At 40.6% G+C, this 26,299-nt stretch overlaps 1 protein-coding gene across 1 annotated transcript in view; it reads right to left on the bottom strand.

The window, feature by feature from the left end:
- Positions 1–3,755: 3,755 nt before the first annotated feature.
- kynu (kynureninase) overlaps positions 3,756–26,299 on the bottom strand; it is a 63,373-nt gene continuing 40,829 nt past the window's right edge. The window contains 1 exon segment of the mRNA XM_034179080.1: positions 3,756–3,934. Within this exon segment, the coding sequence (XP_034034971.1) occupies positions 3,803–3,934 (132 nt within the window). The 3' untranslated portion in view covers positions 3,756–3,802.

Genomic DNA, 26,299 nt, shown 5'->3' on the forward strand with positions numbered 1-26,299 from the left:
CAGCACTGAGGTCTAACAGAACAAGCACAGAGATGAGTCCACTGTCCGAGGCCATAAGAAGATCATTTGTAACCTTCACTAATGCTGTTTCTGTACTATGATGAATTCTAAAACCTGACTGAAACTCTTCAAATAGACCATTCCTCTGCAGATGATCAGTTAGCTGTTTTACAACTACCCTTTCAAGAATTTTTGAGAGAAAAGGAAGGTTGGAGATTGGCCTATAATTAGCTAAGATAGCTGGGTCAAGTGATGGCTTTTTAAGTAATGGTTTAATTACTGCCACCTTAAAAGCCTGTGGTACATAGCCAACTAACAAAGATAGATTGATCATATTTAAGATCGAAGCATTAAATAATGGTAGGGCTTCCTTGAGCAGCCTGGTAGGAATGGGGTCTAATAAACATGTTGATGGTTTGGATGAAGTAACTAATGAAAATAACTCAGACAGAACAATCGGAGAGAAAGAGTCTAACCAAATACCGGCATCACTGAAAGCAGCCAAAGATAACGATACGTCTTTGGGATGGTTATGAGTAATTTTTTCTCTAATAGTTAAAATTTTGTTAGCAAAGAAAGTCATGAAGTCATTACTAGTTAAAGTTAATGGAATACTCAGCTCAATAGAGCTCTGACTCTTTGTCAGCCTGGCTACAGTGCTGAAAAGAAACCTGGGGTTGTTCTTATTTTCTTCAATTAGTGATGAGTAGAAAGATGTCCTAGCTTTACGGAGGGCTTTTTTTATAGAGCAACAGACTCTTTTTCCAGGCTAAGTGAAGATCTTCTAAATTAGTGAGACGCCATTTCCTCTCCAACTTACGGGTTATCTGCTTTAAGCTACGAGTTTGTGAGTTATACCACGGAGTCAGACACTTCTGATTTAAAGCTCTCTTTTTCAGAGGAGCTACAGCATCCAAAGTTGTCTTCAATGAGGATGTAAAACTACTGACGAGATACTCTATCTCCCTTACAGAGTTTAGGTAGCTACTCTGCACTGTGTTGTTATATGGCATCAGAGAACATAAAGGAATCATATCCTTAAACCTAGTTACAGCGCTTTCTGAAAGACTTCTAGTGTAATGAAACTTCTTCCCTACTGCTGGGTAGTCCATCAGAGTAAATGTAAATGTTATTAAGAAATGATCAGACAGAAGGGAGTTTTCAGGGAATACTGTTAAGTCTTCTATTTCCATACCATAAGTCAGAACAAGATCTAAGATATGATTAAAGTGTTGGGTGGACTCATTTACTTTTTGAGCAAAGCCAATAGAGTCTAATAATAGATTAAATGCAGTGTTGAGGCTGTCATTCTCAGCATCTGTGTGGATGTTAAAATCGCCCACTATAATTATCTTATCTGAACTAAGCACTAAGTCAGACAAAAGGTCTGAAAATTCACAGAGAAACTCACAGTAACGACCAGGTGGATGATAGATAATAACAAATAAAACTGGTTTTTGGGACTTCCAATTTGGATGGACAAGACTAAGAGTCAAGCTTTCAAATGAATTAAAGCTCTGTCTGGGTTTTTGATTAATTAATAAGCTGGAATGGAAGATTGCTGCTAATCCTCCGCCCCGGCCCGTGCTACGAGCATTCTGACAGTTAGTGTGACTCGGGGGTGTTGACTCATTTAAACTAACATATTCATCCTGCTGTAACCAGGTTTCTGTTAGGCAGAATAAATCAATATGTTGATCAATTATTATATCATTTACCAACAGGGACTTAGAAGAGAGAGACCTAATGTTTAATAGACCACATTTAACTGTTTTAGTCTGTGGTGCAGTTGAAGGTGCTATATTATTTTTTCTTTTTGAATTTTTATGCTTAAATAGATTTTTGCTGGTTATTGGTGGTCTGGGAGCAGGCACCGTCTCTACGGGGATGGGGTAATGAGGGGATGGCAGGGGGAGAGAAGCTGCAGAGAGGTGTGTAAGACTACAACTCTGCTTCCTGGTCCCAACCCTGGATAGTCACGGTTTGGAGGATTTAAGAAAATTGGCCAGATTTCTAGAAATGAGAGCTGCTCCATCCAAAGTGGGATGGATGCCGTCTCTCCTAACAAGACCAGGTTTTCCCCAGAAGCTTTGCCAATTATCTATGAAGCCCACCTCATTTTTTGGACACCACTCAGACAGCCAGCAATTCAAGGAGAACATGCGGCTAAACATGTCACTCCCGGTCTGATTGGGGAGGGGCCCAGAGAAAACTACAGAGTCCGACATTGTTTTTGCAAAGTTACACACCGATTCAATGTTAATTTTAGTGACCTCCGATTGGCGTAACCGGGTGTCATTACTGCCGACGTGAATTACAATCTTACCAAATTTACGCTTAGCCTTAGCCAGCAGTTTCAAATTTCCTTCAATGTCGCCTGCTCTGGCCCCCGGAAGACAATTGACTATGGTTGCTGGTGTCGCTAACTTCACATTTCTCAAAACAGAGTCGCCAATAACCAGAGTTTGATCCTCGGCGGGTGTGTCGTCGAGTGGGGAAAAACGGTTAGAGATGTGAACGGGTTGGCGGTGTACACGGGGCTTCTGTTTAGGGCTACGCTTCCTCCTCACAGTCACCCAGTCAGCCTGCTTTCCCGGCTGCTCGGGATCTGCCAGGGGGGAACTAACGGCGGCTAAGCTACCTTGGTCCGCACCGACTACAGGGGCCTGGCTAGCTGTAGAATTTTCCACGGTGCGGAGCCGAGTCTCCAATTCGCCCAGCCTGGCCTCCAAAGCTACGAATAAGCTACACTTATTACAAGTACCGTTACTGCTAAAGGAGGCCGAGGAATAACTAAACATTTCACACCCAGAGCAGAAAAGTGCGGGAGAGACAGGAGAAGCCGCCATGCTAAATCGGCTAAGAGCTAGTAGCTACGCTAAGCTAGCGGATTCCTAAAACACGCAAAGTGAATAATGTGTAAATAATTTAGAGGTGATTCAGCAGAAGGAGTGCTTTAGTTAAGGCACGTAAAGATTACACTGGGAAACAAATCGTAATCTAGATAACTAGATCAATCTAACTGCGCAGATTAAACAGCTAACAGATACAGAAAAACACCGCTGTGCTCCGGAACAGGAAGTGATACAATACCGCAGTGAGAGCCAACCACCAGTAGAGGCAAGCAAGAGCAAGTTTGTATACTGGCATAGTTCCACCTTAGAATTGGAATATATAAGATATACCTTACTGAATTTTCATATACATGTTAAATTTGCAATAATAAAAAAAAAAAACTTTTTTCACATTATCATTATGGGGTATTGTTTATAGAATTTTAAGGGAAAAATGAATTTCATCCATTTTGGAATAAGGCGAAATGTGGAAAAAGTGAAGCGCTGTGAATACTCTCTGGATGCACTGTATGCTCTCTAATCTGTCAGTAAGGTAACTTACTTGGAAAAACCCAACATCCACGCATGTCCACAATGATTTGGACCACTGTGATTTCATTTGTTCCTGCTGTGAGAGTAGATTGAGAACCAAACAGGACGTGGTTCAGCTGGAGATTGGTGGCTTTAATTTAAATGTTCATATCCAGTTACCTATGGCTCTAACTGTGTTAAGTTTTACACAGCAGTACAACCATTTAATTTCAGTTGAGAAAACAGTGACACACTTACACCATCAACCAAACCTCTGACCCGAGACTTTATAACAAACAGGAACCAAAAATACAGAAACTGAACTTGGATCCGTTTAATGACAGAAAAGAAAACAGTGACACACTTTCTTATTTTATTTTATTCATTTTTTTTTTAAAGGAGACATTCTTCGATTGTGAGCAGTCTTGAGTTCTTCCTCAGCTGAACTGCGATTGGCTGCTGGTGATGAGCGCGGCGGCGAGCGTTTCAATGAAACGGTGAACATCACTGAAGGAGTTGTAGAGCGGGACCGGAGCGACGCGCAGCACGTTGGGCTCCCGCAGGTCACACTGAACAACAACACAACGGTAGTCAGTGTCAGCGACGAAAACACACACAAAACCCACACGGTGACTTTAAACAATCAGCCTGTCAATCTAACAACCCTTACCAAAAAATAGTACTGATAAGTATATAAAAAGTAAACTAGAAGTATACTTGAAACATACTTGCATATACTACTTTTTGGTAAGGGAAGGAATATTAATAATGATCATGATAACCCCGCCCCCTGCCCAGCTGATTCCAGTTTTATTTTTCACTGACATGAAGAAATAATATTTCCTCAGTGTTTATTTATAATACTGGCTCCCACAAGTGAAAGAGATTTTTCCTTTATTGATCAATCTGTTGATCTTTAGGGTCCCTTCACACACAGTGCGAATTTGGTTGAACTGCGCATTAAGTGCGCATGAAGCAGGAATGCAAACACTGTAATTTCGTAGTTGCTTCCAACACCTTGTACACCTGTTGCTACAACTATTTGCACACACCAGTGGCTGAAAGACAGAGTGTGTGCTGTGCGAGTCCATCGAATCCTCTTGCGGCAGGTGCCGGCCAAATTCCAGGTGACGCACACAAACATCTAACACTGTTCGTTTGGCACTTAGAAAATGTGTGGCCAGTCGCACTGTTAATACGACAACAGTCTGCAAACAATCATTGTCGTACTCGCAGTGAAATTTGTCTAAGTTCCCCACGAGTGTGGCTTTGGTGTGTGCGCTGAACTGACAGGAGGTGTGGCGATGACAGAAGCAGGAGTGGAGATCTGTCATTCTGGACATCCCAGCTGGACAGTACTGTGTTTGGACAGACATGGACTAACAACTGACCACTGTGACGCGCGTGTGTGTGTTTGCTGTCATCAAGTGGACAAAAATAAAAACATATATCACGGCTCGCACATGGACAGGCTGCCCCCAGGTTGAAACGGACAGTCAGATCATAGCACGCAGCAGGCGATCTGACTGTCACGTCACCCACGTGAGCTCTCTTCCACGTGACGCGGTGTCCTGCAATGCACTGTCCACAAGACGTGTCAGCAAGACGCGCGGGAGCCAGCAGGACACACGCCAGCACATGTGGACATGCAGGGGCATTGGACTGGGGGGGTAAAGGGTACTATGTACAAAGGGCCCAGAGCATGGGGGGGGGGGGGGGGCACAAAAAACTGGCATTAAATACATTTTTGTGTTGCATGTTATTAATGTCCATACAATTCATGTTGTAAAAGAATATAATTAGAATGAATGTATAAATGTTGCAAAACATAATTCTGCTCTAACAATAATACTGAAAGATCTCTGAGGGCCCTTCCACCCCTGCACACTTGTACAATGGTTTAGTACAGGCGCACAGGCGACATTCTGCTTCCCCCCTCACACACACACACATCCCAAACGGGATCTCACAGAAAGAGGAGGTGTTTAGTAGAGCTGAAACAACTAATCGATTTAATCGATTATTAAAATAGTTGACAACTAAATTAGTCATCAATTAGTTGTTAAATAACTTTGTTTTACCGCAAATGTTTTTTATCTTCCATATAAATCAACTGTTTCTGCAGCGTGGCTTTGCTTTGAACCTTGAACCAATCGAAGCAGTGATTCGCATATCGAAGCAGTGATTCGCATATCGAAGCAGTGATTCGATCTGGTGCTTTGTTGATTCAGTGTTTTATTTTGCTTAATCTTAATATTTCCCCACTAAAACCCCAAGGAGCATATGTCTGTGAGTAACATTTACCATTTTATGTTAATCTGACCTGTTATGGTCTTCTGAAACAGTTGATAGATCTATTTTATAACTTAAAAATGGGACTGATGCTAACGCGTTAGCATGTCTATGGCGTTTTCAATGTTGAAGTTAGCATTAAGCTGCTGCAGCTGTCAGCACATTTGTTTTCTGTATAATAATTCATGGCTCAGCGTTTGTTGTCGTAAAAGAGTCAAATGTATTACAAATTGTAATATTTTATTCATTTATTTTTATTTATATATCAATAATAATAATAGAAACAACAACAACAATAATAGTAATATAACTATTAATGCCACAATATAGTTTTAGAGAAACTGACAAAAAGAATCTGATAAAACAAAACAGAAAAGATTAAACCAACTAACAATGAACATAAATAAATATAGAAATAACTGTTTCCTGTGAATACCGAGTGACTCTTAAACCGCCACTTCATCCCTGTTTTATTTTTGCTCAAAATGTAAATGAGTCCACCCACCACTTTAATCATACCTTAGATCTTGTTCTGACTTATGGTATGGAAACTGAAGACTTAACAGTATTCCCTGAAAACCCCCTTCTGTCTGATCATTTCCTAATAACATTTACATTTACGTTAATGGACTACCCAGCAGTGGGGAATAAGTTTCATTACAGTAGAAGTCTTTCAGAAACTAGGTTTAAGGATATGATTCCTTCTTTATGTTCTCCAATGCCATATACCAACACAGGATAACACCAACACCTCCCTCAGCCGCAACCAGTCCCAGCAGAAGACTGCCCCTCCCTGAGCCTGGTTCTGCTGGAGGTTTCTTCCTGTTAAAAGGGAGTTTTTCCTTCCCACTGTCGCCAAGTGCTTGCTCACAGGGGGTCGTTTTGACCGTTGGGGTTTTTACGTAATTATTGTATGGCTTTGCCTTACAATATAAAGCGCCTTGGGGCAACTGTTTGTTGTGATTTGGTGCTATATAAATAAAATTGATTTGATTTGATTTATTAAGTTTAATGACAATTTGTTTCGGTCAAACCACATCTAAGTTGTTTTTTTACACAAGAAAAAAAAAAAGCAGTAAACTGCACATTTGTGTCTTTTTTCATGAAAATAATAATCATAATATAACATATTACACTTTCGTCAGGCCTTTAAAATACTTTTGTGGACTCTTGCTGTAATAACTCCCGGTCCCCAATCGGACCGGGAGTGACATGTTTAGCCGCATGTTCTCCTTGAATTGCTGGCTGTCTGAGTGGTGTCCAAAAAATGAGGTGGGCTTCATAGATAGATAGATTGGCAAAGCTTCTGGGGAAAACCTGGTCTTGTTAGGAGAGACGGCATCCATCCCACTTTGGATGAAGCAGCTCTCATTTCTAGAAATCTGGCCAATTTTATTAAACCCTCCAAACCGTGACTATCCAGGGTTGGGACCAGGAAGCAGAGTTGTAGTCTTACACACCTCTCTGCAGCTTCTCTCCCCCTGCCATCCCCCCAATACCCCATCCCCGTAGAGACGGTGCCTGCTCCAAGACCACCAACAACCAGTAAAAATCTATTTAAGCATAAAAATTCAAAAAGAAAAAATAATATAGCACCTTCAACTGCACCACAGACTAAAACAGTTAAATGTGGTCTATTAAACATTAGGTCTCTCTCTTCTAAGTCCCTGTTAGTAAATGATATAATAATTGATCAACATATTGATTTATTCTGCCTTACAGAAACCTGGTTACAGCAGGATGAATATGTTAGTTTAAATGAGTCAACATCCCCGAGTCACACTAACTGTCAGAATGCTCGTAGCACGGGCCGAGGGGGAGGATTAGCAGCAATCTTCCACTCCAGCTTATTAATTAATCAAAAACCCAGACAGCGCTTTAATTCATTTGAAATTGGAGTCATTTTTGATCAGGATATGTTCTTGAATGCGCATATTAAGCAAATATATAGGACTGCTTTTTTACATTTGCGCAGTATCTCTAAAATTAGAAAGGTCTTGTCTCAGAGTGATGCTGAAAAACTAATTCATGCATTTATTTCCTCTAGGCTGGACTATTGTAATTCATTATTATCAGGTTGTCCTAAAAGTTCTCTGAAAAGCCTTCAGTTAATTCAAAATGCTGCAGTTAGAGTACTGACGGGGACTAGAAGGAGAGAGCATATTTCACCCATATTGGCCTCTCTTCATTGGCTTCCTGTTAATTCTAGAACAGAATTTAAAATTATTCTTCTTACTTATAAGGTTTTGAATAATCAGGTCCCATCTTATCTTGTATGCACCACTCTGCATTTAATCATTAGTGATTGATCTCTGCTCTCTTCCACAGCATGTCTTTTTCCTGGTTCTCTCCCTCAGCCCCAACCAGTCCCAGCAGAAGACTGCCCGTCCCTGAGCCTGGTTCTGCTGGAGGTTTCTTCCTGTTAAAAGGGAGTTTTTCCTTCCCACTGTCGCCAAGTGCTTGCTCATAGGGGGTCGTTTTGACCGTTGGGGTTTTTCTGTGATTATTGTATGGCTTTTGCCTTACAATATAAAGCGCCTTGGGGCAACTGTTGTTGTGATTTGGCGCTATATAAATAAAATTGATTTGATTTGATTTAATATGTTGTCGGTGGTTGAGATAGTTGCTGTAGGCATCTAAACCTGATGGAAATCTCTCTGTGGTGTGCCGGTGATGTATGTATGTGCAAAATAAAACAAAACACTACTCCAGGTATGTTTTTGACGAGAATACTACAAGGTGAAACATTGATGTTGTGTGACAAAGGCCTTTTAATAATAACTCACAGAAATAATGGCAAAACTCACATGTAAGAAAAAAAAACCCCCAAAACGATTAATCGAAAAAATAATCGACCGATGAACTGATTAGTAAAATAATCGTTAGCTGCAGCCCTAGTGTTTAGGCTGAAATAAAATATGTCTTTCCTAAAAACTCAAAGTCTGGATTTCAACAAAGAAGAGAAAAAAGGACAGGGAAAGAAAACTAAATGAGGGAAAGCAGCTGCTAACCAAATTCTTTGGTAGAGAGGTGAGCTTGAAAGCTAGTTATTGAGTTGGTCTGGGGGACCAAATTGCACCATTTTGTAGAAAAATGGTGAAATTTGGTGCATTCCTGTGCATTTTAACAGACGGGAATGCACCAAATTGCACCATTTTTCTAGAAAATGGTGCAATTTGGTCCCCCAGACCCCCCAACTCAATATTGCTCCCCCAACTTTAAAAAGGGTTCTAACTCCCAGGTGTGATCTAAGGTATACATGCTTTAGACCTGGTTTGACTACACATTAGAAATTTGGTGTTTGCGTTAATAAAAAAGAACAGTGGGGGGGGGGGGGGGGTCTTCAATATGGCTAGTACCGAGGGCCCAGAATTTGGTGCTATGCCCCTGTGGACATGAATGACAAGTGAACTGCTTCTCATTCATATGATTTCATGACTGTACCTCAGTGACCATGGGGGCCCTAAACCTACCATCCCTGGTTCTCTACTCTACTCTTTTCTACTCTCCTATTTTATGCTTCCTTTTTAGATATTTAGATATACCTTTGTATACTGGCATAGTTCCACCTTAGAACTGGAATATAATATATAAGATATACCTTACTAAATTTTAATGGGTCATCTACAGAGGAACAGACGGCTCATATTTGTATTGCTCGCTTGATGAGAGGGATTTAATACAATACAGTGTTTTATATGGTGTGTCATTTAGATTTTTTTTTTAATACATATGTGCTTCCTGATATGAGGCAGTGTTGAGCTCCTTTTACAGGACAGTGATGGTAGCTTACTTTGATAAAGTTTCTGGCTGCAGTCAGAGCTTTTGGAAGGCATGGGTTCGAATCCTGTGGGTGACATGTATTTTCTTTTCTTTGTTTTCAGCAACTACGCGATCGCATGGACGAACTGTCGCACCAGCATCATGCACGCCTGCCTGTCAGTGCGATGTTTGGTGGTGCATTCATACCAGCTGCTCCGACGGGTGTCGCCCTGGAGTTGTTCATATTGGCAGTATGTGTGAAGGGGCCTTTACAGTTGACTGATTAACCTCCTGAATCCTGATCAGGTTCTGGATATTCTCTTGTGCCGTGTTTTTATTTACTGTGGTCCCATTTTTCACTCCACCTAAAAGTCCTGCACCTCCATGCAAACAGCACCATCACAATTCAATTAAATAGAACTCAAAAAATGTATTTTGTGCATCATAACAGTTACAATGTAACAAATCATTTATTTGACAAAACGTTTTACAAGTGCTGAAAGTGTAAGAAATATTCAGGGGGAAACGTGGCTCCACAGGCAGCAAATTATCTGTTCTCTGTCCGTCTGTCTGTCTCTTCTCTGTCTCTTGTCTTCTACTGTCTGCTGTTCAGTTGAAGAGTTGCTGATTTTTTTTTTACTGTTGGTCTCATCTGAGGCTGTCAAAGTTTCATGTTGCGGTGGAGGAGTGGTGCCAAACCAGCTTCCAGATCCGGAACCCAAATGGAAGGAGAAACAAAAGACTAATATCTGTATTTTAGCTGAAATTGGGTTAATTTTCATATTTAGTGTTTGCTCATGATTAGTTTCTTCAAGTGGTAAAAATCGGAAGACTGATGATAAGTTTTGGCCGCGGACACGTGATGTAATTTTGTGATTTACTTTTCCCTCTGAATAGAAAACATGACTTTTCAAACCCACCAGCAGGTTCCTGGGGTTCAGAGGATTAAAACCGGTTTCAGCAGTTAATCACTTTGACTAAAAACCCCATTTAAAAGCTGCTTAACAGCATTTTAATCCTTCTGTCCTCCCTGTAGAAATGTTTTTAAACCATTTTTTAGTTTCACCACTGAACTGAGATTTTATTCCACTAAAATCATTCTGGGTTGAGTCCAGTGTTGTATAGTAACAAAGTAAAAATAGTTCACTACTGTACTTAAGTATGTTTTGGGAGACTTTGTACTTGAGTTTTTTTAATTCAGCTTACTTTCACTTTTACGTCACTACATTTCCGACCTAATTGCATACTTCTACTCCGATACATTTTCTATGCGCCAGCCGTTACTCGTTACAAAAACACACACACACACACACACACAGAGAGAGAGAGACACCACTGATTACTAGTGACTGCAACGAAGTCAGCCGATTTGTCATGAGGCATGTCCGGTAGGTTTGTTTTTTGCAGTTCCGCACCTTGTTTGTCAGGAAAAATGATAATTTCTCTGCATTGATTACAGACCTGCATGTGGGTCTGTAATCAGCTTTTCTGCGCGCGGCTTTGCTTTGGAACCAATCGAAGCAGTGATTCGGAGATCAAAGTAGTGTTTCAATCTACGATTCGTGGATTCATTGTTTAATTCGCGCTTTAATCCTAATTTTCACACTAAAAACCCTTGAAGAGCATATGTCTGTGAGTAATATTTAATACTTTTATGTTAAAACTGACCTGTTATGGTCTTCTGAGAACAGTTGATGATGTATTTTATAACTTATGACCAATGCTGAACGTTTAGCATGTCTATGGCGTTTTCAATGTTAAAGTTAGCATTAAGCTGTTTCGCATCAACACGTTGTGTGTTTTTTCTGTATAATTAATGGCTCAGCGTTTGTTGTCGTTAAAATAGTCAAATTGTACTTTTTTTAAATTTATTTTATTCATATATTAATAATAGCAAAAAACAATAATAGTCTACTAATAAGACAATAATAGTCAATAATAATAGACTAATAATGTTACAATACAATTTTAGAGAAAAGAGACAAAAATACCTAATGAAACAAAACACAACAGAAAAGATAAAACCATGTAACAATGAAATAAATAAATACATATAGAAATAAATAAGTTTTTCCTGTGAACACCTCGTGAGTAGCCTACTCTTGTTTAGGTTTTGAAACCTTGTTTCTGAAGTGTTTTTGTGTGATGTGCACAATTTTCAGTATTTTGACTATATACTGACCAGTCATTTACAAGCCTAGATAAAACTTTTATTAAAAAATCAGTCCGTTTTGATTATTAAAATTTACTTGTACTTTACTTTCAGGTAGGGGTGGTGGCCAAGTGGTTAATGCACTTGTGTTTCAGTGCGGTAGGTTCCCGGATCGAATCCCACCCTACCACATTTCTCCATGTAATGTGGAGTTGCGTCAGAAGGGTATCCCGGCGTAAAATTTGGTGCCAATTCAACATGCAGATCCACCTTGGATTTGCTGTGGCAACCCCGAGTACAACAAGGGAGCAGCCGAAAGGACTTACTTACTTGTACTTTTACTTTCAATACTTGAGTACATTTTAGTTGTACATTACTTGCCATACTTAAGTACAATAAATACTAGATACTTTAAAGACTTTTGAGTAGCATTTCAATCAGTGACTTGAACTTCTACCAAAGTCATTTTTAAATGGGTATCTGTACTTTTACTTAAGTGCGATTTTCCGGTACGTTATACAACACTGGTTGAGTCCCTTTAAAATGAGTCACAATCACTTTCCCTTAAAGGATCAAAAGATAGCAACTTGGCCACAGTTCAAGACTTATCTTTTATTTTGTCAGTAAATGATTTATATATGATGAAAATCGAATAGTTTTCTGCTGATAACCAACAGACGTCTTTGACAGAGGTTTTTGCCGGCGTTGATTTCAGATTCTGCTTTTACAGATTATTTGTTTTTTTTTTTTTGTACAGAATCTGTTTAAATGTGCAGGTTCTTTGTGCGGTTGATACTTACAGTCACGCCCCCTTTTCTTCAGTCCGGGAAGACTTTCCTGATGGGGATGGAGAAGGACAGTGAGAGCTGGCAGCCCTCTCTGCTGGGGGTCAGACGGGGTCACAATGTGGACGTGGGGTTTGTCCGGTTCGGGCCGGGTCCTCCAGTACTGCTGCTGGATCAGATACTCCAGGTAACCCGTCAGGAGGAGCGACTTCCTGCGTAAAGCCGCCATGCTGGTCTTTTGAAACACCTGTGAGATTGACGGGGATCATCTTTGTGTTTTGGATGCAAAACCAACAAATAAAAATGACCCAAAAGCTGTTACAATGAAAGACAAACTGGCTCTTAGGAGGACTGAGATGTAAAAATTTTGTTGGAGAAAACGTTTGAAAGCACTTTTCCACAAAAAAAGCTCTTTATCTTGAGCTCGCATTCAGATAACAGAGTGAAATATTCAGCAGCCAGAACAACAGTCAGAGCGGCAGGCCAACATGAATGAACACAAATTTTTGTGATGTCATTAAAGTGAGGATGTTCAACAAAAAAGAACAAAAGCTTGGAGGCAGAATTGGAGATGCTCAGAAACTTTAAGAAGTTGAACGTAAGAATCAACAAGTTTCTGCAAATAACGTTTCTCCTCATTTTTTCATGCAGCCGTTGAGGACTGAAAACACGTGGCCTTTGAGCTGCAGTACCTCTAAGCTGGCCTGCCGGGGCACACTAGCAGGATGGGCTGGTTGGACAGTCTGAAGCCGCTCACCATCCCGGCTGCAGCTCCATCACTGAAAACGGACAGAAGATCTGTGAACGACACCGAAACCGATAGCGGTGAAATGTTCTAACATAACGTCAAAACTCTACCAGGAAACATTCTGCCCTCGTCTCACACATTAACACGTCAACTAAAACTACAACCACAAGTCAGAAAAGGCTGCAGCGACATGGGAAAATGCTAATTAAATAAAACAGTGAGACATCCGCTTCCGGTCGTATGGAGTAAGCAGCGCGACAGACCAGCTCCTCGCAAAACTGATAAAAAACTAAAATTTCCAGACCAGATATCGTCAAATGACGTAAGACATAACACTACTGAAGCGAAAATTACTCCCAGGAAAACGGCAGTATACTCAGACGAGTCTAGAAGTCGAGTCACACACCTCCACCGGAGAAAAAAACCCGAAACCAGCTAAAGCTAACGCCACAGGGCTAACAGAGGAAAGCCTGTATCGCCGGGCACTTTACGCACCGAACTGAGAATGGAGTTAAAGCCTACAGGGATACCCATGCAGTCTTGTTATTAACCGAGATGGAAGGATTTGTGAAGAAATACGTGAAGATATCTCATCTTTGCGAGAGACCACCAGGCGGACATTAAAGCTATGCGTGACGAGCTAACCGAGAAAGTGAGAATTATTCCCAACACAAGCGGAAGCGGCAAATACACAGAAGAACGTGGAACAATCTCTCAGCGACACTTCTGACAGGCTTACGGCTCTCGAGAGCTCATACCGGTCACTTGCCGCTGACAGCAAGAAACTGCAGGAAAAGTGGATCGATTTGGAAAACAGAAGTCGCCGGCAGAACATCAGGATATTAAACATTCTGGAGGGTGCTGAAAACAACAAACCGACCGACTTTACGTCCAGGTTCCTCTCTAAAGTTCTGGGTGAAGAAAACTTTAATAGCCCCATTGTTGTTGACCGAGCACACAGAAGCCTTGTCCCAAAACCGCGCAACGATGAACAACCCCGACCCATAATTGCTCGTCTTCACTACTACTCAGACAAAAAAAAATCATGCCGCTGTCCCGGAACAGAGGCAAGCTGCTTTATGAGGAGTCCCAGGTCCACATCTTCCGTGATATGAGCCCAGAGGTAGGACAACAAGCAGTGTTCAATCACATGAAAGCCAAACTACGCAACTTCGGAAACCTGTACCGAATGCTTTTCCTTGCACGGCTCGTGATCACGATGGGCGGTGCCAAAACAACGTTCAACGACCCAAGGGCAGCAGAAAAAACCTGGAGGACAACATGCCATCATCCCGATGAGAGGACGACTGAAAGTTAACAACAACAAAGAGACACTCGTTATGGCTTACGCGGACTGAGTTACAAACTAAGTTGGTTCCACTCCTCCAGCCAATCCAAAGGAGTCGGTATCGGGTTATTTGGTCACTTGACTTTTAGTCAGGATTCTGACATTTTGCTGACTGGCTGAGACACACTGCTCTCTGATTGGTTGTAGCCTTTGTTTGCAACGTAGCACTGCTACCACAGTCTCTGGAGGAGTGGAACCAACTTACGTTTTCGGCGGTTACGCCACAGCCCATCACAGAGCATGGTGTGATAGCCAATAGTGGCCGACGTATCAGATGAACCAATCACAGCCATGTTTTCAAAACATGCTACCAGTCTCTTTGTATAAGAGACTGTGGTACCAGTGCTAAGTTACAAACTTTCTATCAGGTACCCTAAATATGTCAATCAATCAATCAATTTTTTATATAGCGCCAAATCACAACAAACAGTTGCCCCAAGGCGCTTTATATTGTAAGGCAAGGCCATACAATAATTATGTAAACCCCAACGGTCAAAACGACCCCCTGTGAGCAAGCACTTGGCTACAGTGGGAAGGAAAAACTCCCTTTTAACAGGAAGAAACCTCCAGCAGAACCAGGCTCAGGGAGGGGCAGTCTTCTGCTGGGACTGGTTGGGGCTGAGGAGAGAACCAGGAAAAAGACATGCTGTGGAGGGGAGCAGAGATCGATCACTAATGATTAAATGCAGAGTGGTGCATACAGAGCAAAAAGAGAAAGAAACAGTGCATCATGGGAACCCCCCAGCAGTCTACGTCTATAGTAGCATAACTAAGGGATGGTTTAGGGTCACCTGATCCAGCCCTAACTATAAGCTTTAGCAAAAGGAAAGTTTTAAGCCTAATCTTAAAAGTAAGAGGGTGTCTGTCTCCCTGATCTGAATTGGGAGCTGGTTCCACAGGAGAGGAGACTGAAAGCTGAAGGCTCTGCCTCCCATTCTACTCTTACAAACCCTAGGAACTACAAGTAAGCCTGGAGTCTGAGAGCGAAGCGCTCTATTGGGGTGATATGGTACTACGAGGTCCCTAAGATAAGATGGGACCTGATTATTCAAAACCTTATAAGTAAGAAGAAGAATTTTAAATTCTATTCTAGAATTAACAGGAAGCCAATGAAGAGAGGCCAATATGGGTGAGATATGCTCTCTCCTTTTAGTCCCCGTCAGTACTCTAGCTGCAGCATTTTGAATTAACTGAAGGCTTTTTAGGGAACTTTTAGGACAACCTGATAATAATGAATTACAATAGTCCAGCCTAGAGGAATAATTGCATGAATTAGTTTTTCAGCATCACTCTGAGACAAGACCTTTCTGATTTTAGAGATATTGCGTAAATGCAAAAAAGCAGTCCTACATATTTGTTTAATATGCGCTTTGAATGACATATCCTGATCAAAAATGACTCCAAGATTTCTCACAGTATTACTAGAGGTCAGGGTAATGCCATCCAGAGTAAGGATCTGGTTAAACTCAGATTTATCTGAGTTTAAAAGCAGGAAATTAGAGGTCATCCATGTCTTTATGTCTGTAAGACAATCCTGCAGTTTAGCTAATTGGTGTGTGTCCTCTGGCTTCATGGATAGATAAAGCTGGGTATCATCTGCGTAACAATGAATATGTGAATTCATCTTTCTTTTTTATTATTTTATTTTCTTGTTTTATTTATGTATTCCAAAAAAGGGGGATATCCGTTTTATATTAAACATGCGTGAGGACCAAAATATAGTTAAAATGGTCTGGAAAGGAAAAAAAAAAGTTTAGTAGCTTAGTGGTAAGTTAAATGTTCATGGACAAGCACCTCTCTGAGTTTAGACACTTTTTGCTTCGGTTGAAGCACTTTCTCTGTGCTAGTACTGGCAGAGTAGTTAGTTTAGGGGAGCACAGGGAGGGAAGTGAGACGGTAGGGTTCAGGGGTTTTGGTCTTAGTTCATATTTTTTGTCCTGCACTTCTACAGAGTATAACTTTTACTTTGACTGGAGGCTGTCTAAAAATACAAGCTGGAGTACTTTCTTATTTTTCCAACTAAATGATCATGGCTAATGTGTCACCCAAAGGACAGGCAGTGATGGAGCTGGTAAGGATGCCTCCAGGGCGCCTCTCAAGGAAGGTGTTCCGGGCACGTCCATGTGGGAGGAGACCCCGGGGAAGACCCAGGACTAGGTGGAGAGATTATATCTCCACACTGGCCTGGGAACGCCTCGGGATCTCCCAGTCAGAGGTGGTCAGTGTGGCACGGGAAAGGGAAGTCTGGGGTCCCCTGTTGGAGCTGTTGCCCCCACGACCTGCACCCAGAAAAGCAGTTGAAGAAGAGTGATGATGAGGGGCTAATGTGTCAAAAACAAGTGGGCGTCAAAACCTGGTTAAGATTATCTCATGGAATTGCAAAGGTCTCAATAGTGCGATTAAACGTGGGAATATACTGACTCATCTTAAAAATCTAGAAATGGATATTGGGTTTCTACAAGAAACTCACTTGAGAGAGCAAGACCATAAAAGGCTACAGACCAAATGGATTGGTCAAGTGTATCACTCAAATTTCTCAGTAAAAAGTAGAGGTGCAGCTATTGTTATTAGAAAGATGATTCCTTTTATAACATCAAAAGTAGTATCTGACATCATTGTTACAGGCAAGTTGTACAATAAACCTAGCTAGTATATATGCTCCCAATACAGACGACGAGACTTTTATTACTTGTTATTACTGCAATACCTAATATGGACTCTCAGTTGATTATTGGCAGAGATTTCAATCAGGTATTAGACCCTATAATGGATAGATCCTCACAAAAACCATTTACCAAATCTGCTAATGCCATTCACAGATTTATAAATAACTATAAACTGCTCGACCCATTTAGATCCTTGTCTCTCAATACAACAAAATATTCATGTTTCTCGCCAGTTCATCACTCATTTTCTAGAATAGATTTCTTCCTGATAGATTACTCATTTTTAACAAATGTCAGACACTGCGATTATGAAGCAATTGTTTTATCTGACCATAGTCCAATGTCACTCCATTCAGAGTTGGGACATAGCCCACCAACTAAAAAATGGAGGTTTAACAACATGCTGCTATCAGATAGTACAGTAGTAAATGAATTGCAAAATCAAATTAGGATATTTCTCCAGACAAATGATGATCCAGAGATCAAGAGGTCCACCCTGTGGGAAACATATAAAGCATACCTGAGAGGCCAGATCATTTCTCTAAGCTGCCTGAAAAATAAGCAACATAGGCAAAAGCAATCAAAGATCACCCAAGAACTTATAGAAATTGAGATTATGCCATCTCCCCGACCTTATGCGTAGCCAAGGGTGGGCCTGGATGGGCCTGGGCCCGCCCACTTGTCAGCCAGGCCCACCCCATCCAATGAGAAGGCTGAGTTGACATTCGACAGTCACCTGTCGTTGCCTCATTGTATTCCTATGATATGGTATTGCATTAGCACTGAGCGACAATTAATAATTTTGTCAAAAAATCTGGTTCATCTTCTGTGATTTTTATTAATTCATTTTCAGAGTACAGTGGTCCCTCGCGATAACGCAGTTAACGTTTCGCGGCCTCGCAGTTTCGCTGATTTTTTAGTGCAATTTTGCATGCATTTTTTTTTAAACGGCGCATTGTGTTCTGCGTCCTTATCAGGCGGGCCATTTGCGGCACCGGTCGGCATCACCGATTGCTCTCACTGCCTCCGATGCGCTTTCTGCAGGCTCAGTAAATGCAGCTGCAGGCCACCTCCTCCTGTCTGCTGTGCGGAATTGCGCCAAATCTGGCAACAGGTCCAGAGATACGCTCGCTGTTTTGATCCGGATGTTGAGCGCAGACGCAGAGCTCCGTGGCCACCGAGAGAGGACTTGGATTCTTTGCGGGTCCCACATCCGTACCTCCAGGCAGTGAGCGAAGGGAGAGCACGCGCATTGTGTTCTGTGTGTGTCTGTTTATAATCTTCTCGCACAGAAGAAAAAGAGAGTGTTGACACAGGAGAGAAAAGTGAGAAAATGTTAATGCCTGTTTGAGAAAAGTGTGTAGTGAGGGGTTTACAGCCTTAAAACATCTATAATAATTGTAAAAATAGCGCTGACTACTTCGCGGATTTTGTTTATCGCGGGTTATTTTTGAACGTAATCCCGATAAACGAGGGACCACATTTTTCCTCAAATAAATAGTCTTCTGCGGGCCTCCATCACAATGCCAATAACAACATGCACCATCGAACGGCTGTTTTCTACTGTTAATGGATAAAACATCCACCACAACATCCATGTTGACTCACAGACTGAATGCACTTCCCTTGAAAGAAAACTGAGTGAATCGTTGGACTGTGATGACGTGATAAGAGAGTTCAACAAAAACCCCGTCGTCTCCTGCTGGAGCATTAAAAGGATTCATCAAATGTAAGTGTAACCATTAATTACTTTTTCTTCTAAATAGGCCTAATTGTTATTATTATATTGCAACTGCCACGAATCATGTTGGTGTCCGTTCTGATGGTTTTTAATTTGGCCGCCGAGCCAACCTGTTTTCATGTTGCGGATATATTTGAATTTTTTTTTAAAGGACTTTACATGACTAAGCATTGCGTTGCTGCTTGCATTGTCCATGGGGTGCTTGTGTCTGACACTTTGCATCTGTATAACTGTGCACACAGCGTCTCATTTTTGAAACAATGCCTTATTTAAATACCTATTGACGTTTTGGGTTTAGGCCGAGCCAAGTAGGCTACCAGACTTGCACTGAATGTGTGTGTGTGTGTGTGGGCGCTGCACTGCAGCTTGCATTATCCATGAAGAGTACTTGTGTCTGACGTGTCGCGTCTGTGTGCTCACTTTGCCAGTGCTGTAGGCTAAGTGATAACGTTGCTTGCGATGTCCAAACAAGGCACACTTTTTCAAACAGTGTATTATAATACCTACACCTTACCTACAACCCCAAAGGTTGGGCCCGTCTGATTTTTTCTGGGCCCACCCATTTTGTGATTTCTGCCTACGCCCCTGTCCCCGACACCAGATTTATACAAAAAGAATCAGTCTTTACAGACAGAACTCACTATGCACAGTAGAAACAACAAAATTGTTGACACAACTAAAACATAAACATTATGAATATGGAGAAAAAAACGGGTAGACTACTAGCTCAACAAATTAAAGAAGAAGCAACGTCCAGATTACGAACAGATAATGGACAGGTAGCAACAAATCCCGAAATAATAAACAAAACCTTTAGAAATTTCTATTTTTAGCTGTACTCCTCAGAATCAAAAAAATGATCCAGATTTAATAGAACAATTTTTGCAAACCTTCAAATACCCTCTATAAGTTTCGAAAATAAAAAATATTAGACCAGCCAATTTCAGTAGAGGAAGTTAAACAAGCTATCCTGAATATGCAAAATTGTAAATGCCCTGGCCCTGACAGGTACAGCGCTGAATTCTATAAGGCATTTATAGATCAGACTGCCCCTCTTCTCCTAAATGTTTATAATGAGTTACTGACAACAGGTGCTCTGCCCCCAACGCTATATGATGTAAGCATTTCTCTAATCCATAAAACTGGTAAGGATCCACTAAATCCAGGCTCATATAGACTCATAAGTCTGCTGAACATAGATAATGAAATACTAGCAAAAATCTTGGCCATGCGGTTAGAAACAGTCCTTCCAACGGTTGTATCACCAGATCAAACTGGATTTGTTAAAGACAGAGCTATTTTTCAACATCAGGTGACTGTTTAACATTATCTCTACTCAAAGTTCAAATAAAAAAGTGTCAGAAATACTGCTGTCCTTGGATACCAAGGTCAATGCCCCCCCCCCCCCAAAAAAAAGTTGGGACGGGGAAATATAGGGTTTCTAACAGTGTTGTATAAAGTACCGGAAAATCACACTTAAGTAAAAGTACAGATACCCATTAAAAAAATGACTTTGGTCAAGTCACCGATTGAAATGCTACTCAAGTAAAAGTCTTAAAGTATCTAGTATTTATTGTACTTAAGTATGACAAGTAATGTACAACTAAATGTACTCAAGTATTGAAAGTAAAAGTACAAGTAAATGTTAATCAAAAACGGACTGATTTTTTTTTTTATTACAAAGTTTAATCGGCTTGTAAATGACTGGTATATTAGTCAAAATACTGAAAATTGTGCACATCACACAAAAACACTTCAGAAACAATGTTTCAAAACCTAAACGAGTAGGCTACTCACTAGGTGTTCACAGGAAACACATTTATTTCTATATGTATTTATTTATTTTCATTGTTACATGGTTTTATCTTTTCTGTTGTGTTTTGTTTCATTAGGTTCTTTTTGTCTCTTTCTCTAAAATTGTATTGTAACATTATTAGTATATTATTACTGACTATTATTGTCTATTATGTGGACTATTATTGTCGTTGCTATATGAATAAAAATAAATTAAAAAAATTACAATTTGACTGTTTTACGACAACGAACACTGAGCCATTAATTAAACAGAAAACAAATCAACACAAACGTGCTGATGCGAACAGCTTAATGCTAACTTTAACATTGAAAACGCCATAGACATGATAATGTGTTTTTAAGTTATAAAATACATCTATCAACTGTTTCAGAAGACCATAACAGGTCGGTTTAACATAAAAATATTAAATATTACTCACAGACATATGCTCTTCAGGGTTTTAGCGGGAAAAATTAGGATAAAACGAAATTAAACAATGAATCCACGAATCGCGAATCACTGCTTCGATTGGTTCAAGGTTCAAAGCAAAGCCGCGCTGCAGAAAAGCTGATTACAGACCTGCAGCGGGTCTGTAATTAATTTAGAGAAATGATCATTTTCCTGACAAACACCCCCCAAGTGCGCAACTGCAAAAAAGCCTACCAGACATGTCTCATGACAAATCGGCCTGACTTTGTTGCAGTCACTCGTCTCTGGGTGAAAACACCACAACTTTTTTCGTGTGTGTGTGTGTTTTTTTTTTGTAACGAGTAACGGCATCGTGCATAGAAAATGTATCGGAGTACAAGTATGCAATTAAGGTCGGACATGTAGTGAAGTAAAAGTGAAAGTAAGTCTCCCAAAACGTACTTAAGTACAGTAGTGAAGTATTTTTACTTCATTACTATACAACACTGGTTTGTAATGAGGTAAAAATAAATGGCCAACAAATAATTCATGTTATTTCAAACAGGTGATTGTAATCATGATTTGGTATAAAAGCAGCATCCAAGAAACCCTGAGTCTCTGAGGCACAAACATAGACAGAAGATCTCCAGTTTGTCAACAAATGCATGAGAAAATTACAGAAAAAAAACAATGTACCTCTGAGAAAGATTGGAATCAGCGATCTTTTGGTGTAAACATCCGTGGGAGCATTTTTTAATTTTCATTCTGTTCTGAGTTGAACCGGAGACTTTCGTAATCCTCTTAGCGGGATTTTCTTTGTTAAAAACGATTAGCGACAAATCGAGCTTCTGTTCTGGTGGGTTTTTTTGTAGCTGCTTGTGTTTGGAGACTGACTTCTATCACTCTTTCTGACTTCTATCGCAGTTTCTGTCCTACCGAGCAGCGGGTGCTGCTGAGCTCCTCCACCGTCACAAAGCGCTCACAGGCGGACACACTTCACACGAGCCTCCCCCCAGTCCCAGCTAGCGAGCTAGCTAGGTAGCAAGCTGCACATAATGGCAGACAATTTGAATGTTGTGGACCAGATTTTGGCAAAGCCATTTGATAATCTTCCTTAACAAGAAAAACTTAAGAGTTAAACAGCAGGACAGATCAACTCCTCAGATTAATTTGGTGCAAAAGGTGGGAAAAGTAACAGGTCCTTTCAGCTGTCCTGGTATGACAGTGAGCTGGCTGACTGGAAGTGCTGTAACAAATAAAATGTACTGTTTCTTGAAAAGGAACGGAGGGTAGAATTTACGTATAAATAAACCGACACATTTTGTTATGTAGGCCGAAATTGAGCTTCCCCTCCTTGAAAGACAAGCATTCGCCACTCGTGTGAGTGTGTGTGATGGCAATTGGTACTACTGCTACCCCTCTGTTGGTTGCTTTGAAAAGTTTTTTTTTAAGTTTGAGATGCTGGTTGTCGTCTAATACGTCATGTGCACACTCGGTGGTGGTGGTGGCGGTGTGTGTGTGTGTTGGCAGTTGGTAGCTACCCCTCTATTGTGAGGGATTAGGGCTGCGTGAATAGTAAAAATAAGCAAAAATAAGCTATTATAGTGGTGCCCACCTGGTGGATTTCATAAGCCCCCCTTAAGACTGAGATCTGGCAACAGGACTGCATAAAAGTGATTCCAAGTTCTAGTGGTATGTTTTCATGGTCAAGGATGTCAAATATAAAGGAACGAAAAGTGTATGTATCATAGTTTTGGTTGTAACACTGAATTGTTGAATAGATCACTGTGCCAAGGAGGGAATCTCTTAGGGTCAGTGACCCTATGGCCTTGTTTAGAGAAGTGTTTCATAAATGTTAAAAAAAAATCATATATTTGCACTTTAGTTGAATAATAAAATGAATTTTATCTCTTGTTTTTGTCTATATGCACATGCAATATCAATATCAGTGCTCAGATGACAGTAGCTTCTGGAAAAGGTGCAAGTTGCAATAAACATGCCAAGCGCTAAGGATACATGCTATCCAGTCACAGCAGATGAAACTTTTTTTACTACTGAGCAAACATCATTGTTAGACTTTTTTTAGGTTCAATGATTCCACGGCGTGTAGATGTTATGGCGTCAGTGACCCCATAGCCTTGGCAGAGGTTTGCACTCTCTGAGTGCTTCTAGTTAGATATACCTTTCAATCAATCAATCAATCAATCAATTTTTTTATTAGCGCCAAATCACACCAAACAGTTGCCCCAAGGCGCTTTATATTGTAAGGCAAGGCCATACAATAATTATGTAAAACCCCAACGGTCAAAACGACCCCCTGTGAGCAAGCACTTGGCTACAGTGGGAAGGAAAAACTCCCTTTTAACAGGAAGAAACCTCCAGCAGAACCAGGCTCAGGGAGGGCAGTCTTCTGCTGGGACTGGTTGGGGCTGAGGAGAGAACCAGGAAAAAGACATGCTGTGGAGGGGAGCAGAGATCGATCACTAATGATTAAATGCAGAGTGGTGCATACAGAGCAAAAAGAGAAAGAAACAGTGCATCATGGGAACCCCCCAGCAGTCTACGTCTATAGCAGCATAACTAAGGGATGGTTCAGGGTCACCTGATCCAGCCCTAACTATAAGCTTTAGCAAAAAAAGTTTTAAGCCTAATCTTAAAAGTAGAGAGGGTGTCTGTCTCCCTGATCTGAATTGGGAGCTGGTTCCACAGGAGAGGAGCCTGAAAGCTGAAGGCTCTGCCTCCCATTCTACTCTTACAAACCCTAGGAACTACAAGTAAGCCTGCAGTCTGAGAGCGAAGCGCTCTATTGGGGTGATATGGTACTACGAGGTCCCTAAGATAAGATGGGACCTGATTATTCAAACCTTATAAGTAAGAAGACGAATTTTAAATTCTATTCTAGAATTAACAGGAAGCCAATGAAGAGAGGCCAATAGGGTGAGATATGCTCTCTCCTTCCAGTCCCCGTCAGTACTCTAGCTGCAGCATTTGAATTAACTGAAGGCTTTTTAGGGAACTTTTAGGACAACCTGATAATAATTAAACAATAGTCCAGCCTAGAGGAAATAAATGCATGAATTAGTTTTTCAGCATCACTCTGAGACAAGACCTTTCTAATTTTAGAGATATTGCGTAATGCAAAAAAGCAGTCCTACATATTTTTTTAATATGCGCTTGAATGACATATCCTGATCAAAAATGACTCCAAGATTCTCACAGTATTACTAGAGGTCAGGGTAATGCATCCAGAGTAAGGATCTGGTTAGACACCATGTTTCTAAGATTTGTGGGGCCAAGTACAATAACTTCAGTTTTATCTGAGTTTAAAAGCAGGAAATTAGAGGTCATCCATGTCTTTATGTCTGTAGACAATCCTGCAGTTTAGCTAATTGGTGTGTGTCCTCTGGCTTCATGGATAGATAAAGCTGGGTATCATCTGCGTAACAATGAAAATTTAAGCAATACCGTCTAATAATACTGCCTAAGGGAAGCATATATAAAGTGAATAAAATTGGTCCTAGCACAGAACCTTGTGGAACTCCATAATTAACTTTAGTCTGTGAAGAATTCCCCATTTACATGAACAAATTGTAATCTATTAGACAAATATGATTCAAACCACCGCAGCGCAGTGCCTTTAATACCTATGGCATGCTCTAATCTCTGTAATAAATTTTATGGTCAACAGTATCAAAAGCAGCTGAGGTCTAACAGAACAAGCACAGAGATGAGTCCACTGTCCGAGGCCATAAGAAGATCATTTGTAACCTTCACTAATGCTGTTTCTGTACTATGATGAATTCTAAAACCTGACTGAAACTCTTCAAATAGACCATTCCTCTGCAGATGATCAGTTAGCTGTTTTACAAACTACCCTTTCAAGAATTTTTGAGAGAAAAGGAAGGTTGGAGATTGGCCTATAATTAGCTAAGATAGCTGGGTCAAGTGATGGCTTTTTAAGTAATGGTTTAATTACTGCCACCTTAAAAGCCTGTGGTACATAGCCAACTAACAAAGATAGATTGATCATATTTAAGATCGAAGCATTAAATAATGGTAGGGCTTCCTTGAGCAGCCTGGTAGGAATGGGGTCTAATAACATGTTGATGGTTTGGATGAAGTAACTAATGAAAATAACTCAGACAGAACAATCGGAGAGAAAGAGTCTAACCAAATACCGGCATCACTGAAAGCAGCCAAAGATAACGATACGTCTTTGGGATGGTTATGAGTAATTTTTCTCTAATAGTTTTTGTTAGCAAAGAAAGTCATGAAGTCATTACTAGTTAAAGTTAATGGAATACAGCTCAATAGAGCTCTGACTCTTTGTCAGCCTGGCTACAGTGCTGAAAAGAAACCTGGGGTTGTTCTTATTTTCTTCAATTAGTGATGAGTAGAAAGATGTCCTAGCTTTACGGAGGGCTTTTTTTATAGAGCAACAGACTCTTTTTCCAGGCTAAGTGAAGATCTTCTAAATTAGTGAGACGCCATTTCCTCTCAACTTACGGGTTATCTGCTTTAAGCTACGAGTTTGTGAGTTATACCACGGAGTCAGACACTTCTGATTTAAAGCTCTCTTTTCAGAGGAGCTACAGCATCCAAAGTTGTCTCAATGAGGATGTAAAACTACTGACGAGATACTCTATCTCCTACAGAGTTTAGGTAGCTACTCTGCACTGTGTTGTTATATGGCATCAGAGAACATAAAGGAATCATATCCTTAAACCTAGTTACAGCGCTTTCTGAAAGACTTCTAGTGTAATGAAACTTATTCCCTACTGCTGGTAGTCCATCAGAGTAAATGTAAATGTTATTAAGAAATGATCAGACAGAAGGGAGTGTTCAGGGAATACTGTTAAGTCTTCTATTTCCATACCATAAGTCAGAACAAGATCTAAGATTTGATAAAGTGGTGGTGGACCTCATTTACGTTTTTGAGCAAAGCCAATAAGTCTAATAATAGATTAAATGCAGTGTTGAGGCTGTCATTCTCAGCATCTGTGTGGATGTTAAAATCGCCCACCGATAATTATCTTATCTGAGCTAAGCACTAAGTCAGACAAAGGTCTGAAAATTCACAGAGAAAACTCACAGTACCGACCAGTGGACGATAGATAATAACAAATAAAACTGGTTTTTGGGGACTTCCAATTTGGGATGGACAAGACTAAGAGTCAAGCGTTCAATGAATTAAAGCTCTGTCTGGTTTTTGATTATTAATAAGCTGGAATGGAAGA

The sequence above is a fragment of the Thalassophryne amazonica genome, chromosome 1 (genome assembly GCF_902500255.1).
Source record: "Thalassophryne amazonica chromosome 1, fThaAma1.1, whole genome shotgun sequence".
Lineage (NCBI taxonomy): Eukaryota > Metazoa > Chordata > Actinopteri > Batrachoidiformes > Batrachoididae > Thalassophryne > Thalassophryne amazonica.